At 46.3% G+C, this 9,107-nt stretch overlaps 1 protein-coding gene across 1 annotated transcript; it reads left to right on the top strand.

The window, feature by feature from the left end:
* The first annotated feature begins 789 nt into the window (after positions 1–789).
* POLR2D (RNA polymerase II subunit D) lies at positions 790–7,702 on the top strand. The gene is made up of 4 exons (XM_022590545.2): positions 790–919; positions 3,005–3,185; positions 5,055–5,150; positions 6,508–7,702. The coding sequence occupies exons 1-4, from the start codon at positions 847–849 to the stop codon at positions 6,584–6,586; spliced, it is 429 nt and encodes a 142-aa protein (XP_022446253.1). The 5' UTR covers positions 790–846; the 3' UTR covers positions 6,587–7,702.
* The last annotated feature ends 1,405 nt before the right edge of the window (positions 7,703–9,107 follow it).

Genomic DNA, 9,107 nt, shown 5'->3' with positions numbered 1-9,107 from the left:
TCTAGGCACGCGGGCTTCAGTAGTTGTGGCACGTGGGCTCAGTAGTTGTGGCTCATGGCCTCTAGAGCGCAGGCTCAGTAGTTGTGGCGCACGGGCTTAGTTGCTCCGCGGCATGTGGGATCTTCCCGGACCAGGGATCCCAGGGATTGAACCCGTGTCCCCTGCATTGTCAGGCGGATTCTTAACCACTGCGCCACCAGGAAAGCCCCTGCTTACTTTTCTAAGTATCATCCAAATGTTCCAACAGGCCTCTCAATATCACTAGCCACATGTTGAGAGGTATTGGAAAAGTCCCACTACAAATCAAACATTTTAAATGCTTAAGGCATTGTAAGAAATTACACTGTATGTTTTCGGAGTCACCTACCCAGCTTCCCATCAACGACAGTTCCTTGGGTCGGTCAGCGCGTTACTGCATCTCATCTAATCCTTCCCTACGCCCTGCGAAGCAGGTATCCTCATCCACACTTCACCGGTGAGTTAGCTGAGGCTCAGAAAGGCCAAGTGACCAGTCTCCACGACGCGCGGCGAAGGGCGTACTGGAGAAGAGAAGGACGGTTTCTCCGGAAGCGACCAGCGAAAGATGCCCCTCGGCCCTCCGGGAACCCCCGCGACCTCGCGGCTCTGGCCTGTCTCCGCTTCCTTAAGGGAAGCTCAAGGACGCTGCAAGGCCCCTCGGCCCCGCCCGCCCCGTCGGGGTCCCGCCCACCCACCGAGGCCCCGCCCACCACTGTGACCCGCCCATCCCCAGTGGAGCCCCGCCCCGTCTCCAAGACCACGCCCCTTCCTGGCCGCGGCCCGGCGCTTCCGCTTCCGGCGGTGTGGGCTGCGGTGCGCGGCGAGACGATGGCGGCCGGTGGCAGTGATCCGCGGGCTGGCGACGTAGAGGAGGACGCCTCACAGCTCATCTTTCCCAAAGGTGCGGCCTGGGGCTGCCGGAGTGTCCCCGTGGTCCTGCGTGGTTGCCGCAGGCCTGGGCAGGCGCGGCGAAGGGCAGGGAGGAGGGGGATGTGGGCCGGCGGGGCAAGGTGCCGCGGGAGCGGGCCAGCCGGAGTCCACGCCCGCAGCCCTGGAGCCGTCGGCGCCCAACTCCACACTGACGCTGCGCGGCCTCTTGCTCCTGTTTAAGTAGTTTGTTTTATCCGATAAGCTGTGAAGTGCTGGAGGGATGTGTCAAAGATAAAGCTGGCACTAAAGGGGAAAGGACAGATTTTAATCAGTAATATACTATTGCAGTGGGACAGAGTCAAGCGTGGACTCATCTAAACTTCGATCTGTAGAGGTGACTGGGCATATTAAAGGGAGAATGAAGGAATAAGGAGCGGAGTGAGCGGGGCCTCAGTAGGGTCGGGGAAGTGAAAAATTACGAAAAGCGGGAAGCGGGGGGTTGGTCCATTTGAAACCCCTTTGGATTTGTTAACTGGCGTTTAACTCCTACCCTCCCACACCCCTCGCTCTGGGCTGGGAGACAGGGGCCCTGTCTTCAAGTGTTGGCTGGAACAAACAGTAAGTTATTTTGGCAGCCTTCAGTTTTCATAAATAGCCACTGTAAAGAGCTAGAGTCATCCCAGGGTTGCGGCCTGGAGCTATTAGAAATCTTGTTAGTGCTTTAAATGCATTTATTTTATTTTTATTTATTTTTGGCTGCATTGGGTCTTCGTTGCTGCATGTGGGCTTTCTCTAGCTGTGGCGAGCGGGGGCTGCTCTTCGTTGCGGTGCGCGGGCTTCTCATTGCGTTGGCTTCTCTTGTTGCGGAGCACGGGCTCTAGGCGCGCGGGCTTCAGTAGTTGTGGCACGTGGGCTCAAGAGCTGTGGCACACGGGCTTGGTTACTCCGCGGCATGTGGGATCTTCCCAGACCAGGGATCGAACCCGTGTCCCCTGCATTGGCAGTCGGATTCTTAACCACTGAGCCACCAGGGAAGCCCTCGTCAAGTTTCTGTGGACCAAAGTTGAGTCCTTGGGGAGAAGAGGACGACAGGAAAGAGCCTGGAGTTTGGTCAGGGAGAGAATCTTTGTCAGATGGCTGGGAGTAAAGCACGTTTTGCTATCAGAGAACTTCCTCTTTGCAATGTGATGTGCTTAATTTGTAATTTAAAAACCCAGAATAAGTAGAAAGCTTAAGATTTTAAAGTATCATATCTTACAGGTACTGGAAAACACAAAATAAGTGGGGGAAGCCTTAACAGTACCCTCCTTTTAAAAAAAATTACTATATCCACAGTAAAACATGAAATTCCACACCTTTTCACCCAGAGGAAACGACCGTAAATAGTTTAGTGCTTATGCTTCCAAACTGTGCTCATTTATAAATATATACTTATACACTTTATTCTTTGCAAAAATAGAATTATGCTATAGAAATCATACAGCTTTTTAAAAATTTGATGATATATTGTGTAGAACTGTTCTATTCTTTCAAAGGGCTAGGTAGTACTTAATGGTTGTACCATAATACTATTTATCTGTTGATAGACATATAGGTTGCTTCTAGTATTGTATTTTATAGACTCAAGGTGTAATACTCCCTTCCATAGGATAGCTTCATGGAAGTTTTGGGCATAATGGAAATATATGTTTGTTTTCTTTTTTATGGTGTAATAACTAAGAGGGAGATGGTTTTCTTAATTTCATGATAAATTAAACCAGTTTTTCGTATTTAGGTTTTGTCTAGGTACTTTTTATTCAGGTTTTTGTTTGTTTATTTGTTTTTTAAATGCTGTACAGTTAGAAATTCCCTGGTAGTCCAGTGGCTAGGACTCGGCGCTCTCACTGCCGGGGACCCCGAGTTCAATCCCTGGTCGGGGAACTAAGATCCCACAAGCCACGCAGCATGGCAAAAAAAAAAAAAAAACCTGAAAAATACTGTACAGTTGTGGGATATTGAAGCCTCTGGATTTCTGCAGGGACAGAGACTTGCTGATAGTCTCAAAGGCAAAAGGAACGTTTAGAAGCTGACTTTTGGAGGAATATTTTCAGCTGACATTTATGCTTCTCACAAATAGAGTTTGAAACAGCTGAGACACTTCTAAATTCAGAAGTTCATATGCTTCTGGAGCATCGAAAGCAACAAAATGAGAGTGCGGAGGATGAACAGGAACTTTCTGAGGTCTTCATGAAAACTTTAAACTACACAGCCCGTTTCAGTCGTTTCAAAAACAGAGAGACCATTGCCAGTGTACGTAGGTGAGTGCTAAAAGTTTTATTAATCCAGACTATTAGACATCTGCACGTAGAATGCTGTCGCCGCCTCCCCTGCTCCTCCCCGCCACCCCTTGGGCATCATCTGTACGATTAATGTAAGTAAAATAATGTCTTCGTCAAATTTTTGAAATAGCTTATATGGTCAAAACCCTCCTTGGCCACCTTTTGCTGTACCCCAAATCCCAGTTACCTCCCTGCAGAGTGACTGCTGTCAGAAGTTTGTTGTTAGCCCTGCAGAGCGTGTTCCATACATTGGCATACACACCATAAACACACAGCATTGTTTTATTTTGCTTTTTTTCTTTTTTTAATAAAGTGGGCTTATTTATTTATTATTTCCCTGATGTGTCCTAGAGATCTTGCTATGTTAATAAATATAAATCAGGAGCATTCTTTCTGGATCTTTGCTTGACCATTCAAAAGGTGACTGGCTTTTAGCATTTTTTCCTAAGGCATTGCTTCTCAAATTGGTTGGATGTGCTCTGGGAAACAGTGAGGTGCTGGGGTATATAGGAGGCCCCAGGGAAAACAAGAGCTGTTTTAGCATTTCTTTGGTTTCTTCGAAGATGAACATTATCTCATGTGAACTAGATAATCATTTGATGTTCTGATATAATTTGAGCCACTAGAGAAGTCCATTTTTATAAACTGGGTGTCATCAGTGTTACTTGGTGGTATGGTTTAAAACATTTCTGCATTAAAGCAAACAGATACCAGTATATTGTGAAGTAAAACAAATGATATATATGATCTCTTTTTTCTAATACTTCAGTTGTATTTATTTATTTTTATTATTATTTATTTTGGCTGCGCCACACGGCATGCGAGATGTTAGTTTCCCGACCAGGGATCGATCGAACCCGTGCCCTCTGCACTGGGAGCTCGGAGTCTTAACCATTGGACCACCAGGGAAGTCCCTGAATTATTGAAATAAATCATGAGACTTAAATCCTTGCAGTTGCAGAAAGTCATTTGTGCCTGTGCCCCCGAGTTGGTTGTGGGTACTTGTTTGCTCTACTCTGGTGAAATGTTTGAGAAGTACTGTCCTAAGGAAAAGCAAGTGGACAAAAAGATGTATATATGCAAATATTCTTCAGAGAGCTATTAATAATAGTCACAGTTTTAAAAAAAGCTAAATATTCAACAGTAATTAAATAAATTGTGGTAAATCCATTTGATAGACTACTATATATTTTTTGTTTGTTCTTTTCGGTACGCGGGCCTCTCACTGTTGTGGCCTCTCCCGCTGCGGAGTGCAGGCTCAGCGGCCATGGCTCACGGGGCCCAGCCGCTCCGCGGCATGGGGGATCTTCCCGGACCGGGGCACGAACCCGTGTCCCCTGCATCGGCAGGCGGACTCTCAACCACTGCGCCACCAGGGAAGCCCTTAGATACATTTAAAAGAGAATTTTCTTCAAGTCAAAAATAAATCTTCTTCAAGCCTGGTAGATGGGGGACATCTGACATCATGTGTTTGACATAAAATTAATAACAAAGGAAGCAGAGAACAGCGGTAGGAAGAGCAAAGAGCAACGAATAAATTCTTGGGGGAAAGCTCGTATAGTCCTCGAGGTACATAGCAGTTTCTCAGAAGTTATCATCGCAAGCATCCTCCGCCTTGGTGTGCTCGCCTCGCTTTCACTGTCTCTGCCTGATTTCGTTGTAGCTTCCTGTTCTCCAGGAAGAGGAACAGGAAGTGATTTGAGAGTGGGATTTTGCAGCAAACCTAACCATAATGGGAAGATTGCAAGTGCTTTATTTTTCCTCTTCCTTGCTAGCTACATTTGATGCCCTTTTTCCCATTCATCATTGTTTGATTTTGTTTGTCTTGATTTTCTTCCCTGTGATCAGCTTGCTGCTCCAGAAGAAGCTTCATAAGTTTGAGCTGGCCTGCTTAGCCAACCTTTGTCCAGAGACTGCTGAGGAGTCCAAGGCTCTGATCCCAAGGTTAGGACTGGTTGTGAAAAGCTCTGTGTGTATTGGATAAATTCTTACAAGTAGAATTACTGTGTCTAAAAGCTGTGTGCATTTAAAATCTGGATAGATATCACCAGCGTTGGATGAGTGCCTTTGTAATGAGATTGATGGTTTTATAGCACACCGATTGTTGGCAAAAATGTGAAACAGCTGAAACTCTTGGTACACTGATGATAGGAGTGCAAATTAGTACGGTCACTTTGGAGAGCAGTTTGGCTACATCCAGTAAAGCTAAAGATGAATATACCCCATGACCCCAAAATTCATTCCTGGGTACGTGTCCTAAAAGCAACGCATACGTAGTTTAAAAGAAGACATGTATTCCAGTGTTTATTGCTGCATTGTTAGTGATAGCAAAAACTGGACAAGTCAAGACCGGAGAAATAAGTCATCGTATGATCATATAATGTTTATTATATAGCAGTGAAAAAAACTAGTGAACTAGGACAACGTGGAATAATGTCAACAAATGCCAAATTGAATTTTGAGTGAAAAAATTGCAGAAGGATACATACAGTACGATGCCATTTCTTTTTTTTTTTTTTTTTTTTTTTTTTTTCGGTACGCGGGCCTCTCGCTGTTGAGGCCTCTCCCGTTGCGGAGCACAGGCTTCGGACGCGCAGGCTCAGCGGTCGTGGCTCACGGGCCCAGCCACTGCGCAGCATGTGGGATCTTCCCAGACCGGGGCACAAACCCGTGTCCCCTGCATCGGCAGGCGGACTCTCAACCACTGCGCCACCAGGGAAGCCCTACGATGCCATTTCTTATAGTTTAAAACCAGTACTGCATATTGCTTGTAGATACATTTACATATACTATAGTAAATATTAATATAAAAGTACATGTAGGGATGATGAATACCAAATTTAGGATAATGGTTACTTCTGGGGAAGGAAGAAAAGGAATTGGAATAGGGGAGCACACACAGAGCCATCGATTTGTGTCTGTCATATTTATTAAGAGTCAAGGGGAGAGGGAATTCCCTGGCGGTCCAGTGGTTAGGACTCCAAGCTTCCACTGCAGGGGGTCTGGGTTCAGTCCCTGGTCGGGGAACTAAGATCTTGCAGGCCACACAGTGTGGCAAAAAAAAAGGGAATCAGGTGGGGATAACTTTTAAAATGAGCTTATTTTCTATACCTTTTATATGTTTGAAATACTTCATAATGTTTTTTAAAGGAAAGAAGTAAGAGTTGAAATGTAAAGGTGTCAGCGTTTAGGGGTAAGCGGAGAGGTGGGCCAGTGGTGCTCGAAGATTAGCACGCACGAAAGAAGAGGGCCGGGAACACTGTCGCTGCGACACTCACTCTTTTTGTTTTCCTTCTTGTAGCCTGGAGGGGCGGTTTGAAGACGAGGAGCTACAGCAGATTCTTGATGACATCCAGACCAAGCGCAGCTTTCAGTATTGATCTCCAGATACCACTGCTGCTGGGGGAGCCACATCACATCCCCAGCACAGCGCCGCTGGCCCACGATCCAGGGCTGACTTGCACAGAAAATCTATTGCAGAAGACGCTTGGGCTTCCTTTGGATAGAACAACCCAGTGCTTGGTCTTGGTTTAGGTTGCTGTTTCAGGCTCGACCGTTGGACGCTGATGGCCAGCATAACCTTGGAGAGGCCTTGCAGTGGCTGCCTGAGCTTGCCTCTGGGAAGGGTGAGGTGGGGTGATGTGCATCTAAGCCACACTGCTGACGCCTCACATCATGGTCTTTGGCCCTTGTGTTATTTTTGATTCCTACTATTTCATGTTTTAATTTCAGTGTGTTCATAGTTTTTGAAGCTATACTAGAACATGTAACACTGGTATGGGAAACAGTCTCACCTAAATGCAAAAAGAGCAATTAAACGAGACCTGTATCGTTCTTTGAAATTCTTAAAGAGAGGATGATAGCGCCTTGGCGTCATTGTGCTTAACCGGGAGACAGGGAAGAGGCTGCCGTGAAGAGCAGTTACTCCTGAGGGTAACTGCTGAGTGCTGTGGGGCACACAGCCTCGAGATGGACAAGTACTGTGCCTTTCTTCTTGGATTGCTGCACAGCATAGATTTGGAGTAAGTGGTCTTTAAGCACTTACTTTGTCACTGCCACGTTCAGATTTTTCCTTCCTGGGCCAGATGTTGAAGGAGTGAGCACTTCATAGTGTCCTCATATGGGGCATCGGGTCCAAACCTCTGGCCTCCTGCTTAGCAGCAGGTGTTCTGGGATGGAGGAGACGTAGGAGGAGGGCGCCTGCCACTTCCCGAGCCACTACAGTGGCCTCACTCCATCTGAGGCTAGTTGCGGAGAAAACACTTTAATTACTAAACACTGCGGTTCTGAATTTTCTGAAGGGAAATATGCCTGTTTTCTTCACAAGTTGGTGATTTTTCTTTGAGGCACTTGTTGGCTCCAAGTGAATTCATGGTCCAGAGAAAAGGCTGGGGAAAGAACAAAGCTGGCTTTAAAAGTCAAGGTTGTTTTATGTCAGCTGCTGACTAAGGCAAAAATAAAATTTCTTTAATAAAGTCTTTCAGTTTCTGAAATGACATGGTTTCTGAGTCACCAATATTCTTGATCATTATTTGAAGGAAATGTCATTCATACCTCAATTAAAGAAGCATTTGAGGAAATAATCTTTTCATCCTTGGGCAACTTTACTTCTTTGAGACTCAGTGTTCTCAATTGTAAAATGTGGATAATAGTTTCTATTCCACAGATGTTTATAAAGATTGAATGAGAAAATTATTAAAAAGAGCTATTGGTGTCTGACATACACTATACCCCAGTAAACGTTAGCTGTTATAGTCAGCTTGCTTTGTAGAAATTAGTGCAAGGGGGACTTCCCTGGCGGTCCAGTAGTTAGGACTCTGCGCCTTCACTGCCGAGGCCCCTGGTTCGATTCCTGGTCAAGGAACTAAGATCCCACAAGCCATGTGGCACAGCCCCAAAACATAAATAAATAAATAAATTAGTGCAAGGAATTGGTAGCATACCCACTGGTACTGGTATCAGACTATGAAAACAAACCCAACTGCCTACTCAAAGTCTGCAGAATTATCTTTTAAGAGAGTCAGTTCCATGGTTGGCACCAGGCAATGAAACAAAAAGAACAGGCCTGGATGGCAGACCCGAGCTGTAATCCAGGCCACGTGTGCTCGGTGGCAGGAGCAGGGCGGTGCTACCACCTCCACCGGGTGCCTGCCTGTGAGCCACCTGGGAGTATTAAACTGTGCAAAGTGCCTGGCATATAGTTAGGCACTAATAAATGGCAGGTAGTAAGGCAACTAGAAGCAGTTTAAAACAACAACAACTCATACTGGGGGATTACATGTAAAAGCAGCCTCATGCCATGTTACAGACTCAAAGCCTGGTCTGTGCCTTCTGGTCAGGGTTCTGTCTAGTCCTGGGCAGCAGCTCACTGTCCAGTGAACAGGAGGCCCTGCAAAATCTTTAATCATCTGAGAAACATCGTTAGACTCACTGCACCGTTTGCAAAAGCAGAATTCAAAACAAAGATGTCGTAGGGGCTTCCCTGGTGACGCGGTGGTTGAGAATCCGCCTGCCAATGAAGGGACACGGGTTCGAGCCCTGGTCTGGGAGGATCCCACATGCCACGGAGCGGCTGGGCCCGTGAGCCACAACTACTGAGCCTGCGCGTTTGGAGCCTGTGCTCCACAACGGGAGAGGCCGCGACAGTGAGAGGCCCGCGCACCGCGATGAAGAGTAGCCCCCGCTCGCCACAACTGGAGAAAGCCCTTGCACAGAAACGAAGACCCAACACAGCCAAAAATAAATTAATTAATTAATTAATTTAAAAAAAAGATGTCATGTTGTCAAAGCCTCACTTCACCAGAAAGCTACATTGACCAGAAAAGCTTTTCTGAAAGCTCTCGTCATCTTGGTTTTATAAAAGTGTATTAAACTTGAGTCTTGAAAAAGCATTACTGGATG

Source organism: Delphinapterus leucas, chromosome 8 (assembly GCF_059928025.1).
Source record: "Delphinapterus leucas isolate spDelLeu-1000000601 "Yukka" chromosome 8, BTC_Dleu_Yukka2, whole genome shotgun sequence".
NCBI lineage: Eukaryota > Metazoa > Chordata > Mammalia > Artiodactyla > Monodontidae > Delphinapterus > Delphinapterus leucas.
Note: the sequence above shows the minus strand (reverse complement) of the source record. Positions and strands in the feature narration are given on the sequence as shown.

What these genes read in the sequence shown, in the direction of transcription:
- POLR2D (XM_022590545.2), top strand. Translation starts at nt 847, where the DNA reads ATGGCGGCCGGTGGCAGTGATCCGCGGGCTGGCGACGTAGAGGAGGAC. An exon ending in ACAGCTCATCTTTCCCAAAG is followed by an intron (nt 920 to 3,004) that starts GTGCGGCCTGGG and finishes TCTCACAAATAG; the next exon opens with AGTTTGAAACAGCTGAGACA. An exon ending in ACCATTGCCAGTGTACGTAG is followed by an intron (nt 3,186 to 5,054) that starts GTGAGTGCTAAA and finishes CCCTGTGATCAG; the next exon opens with CTTGCTGCTCCAGAAGAAGC.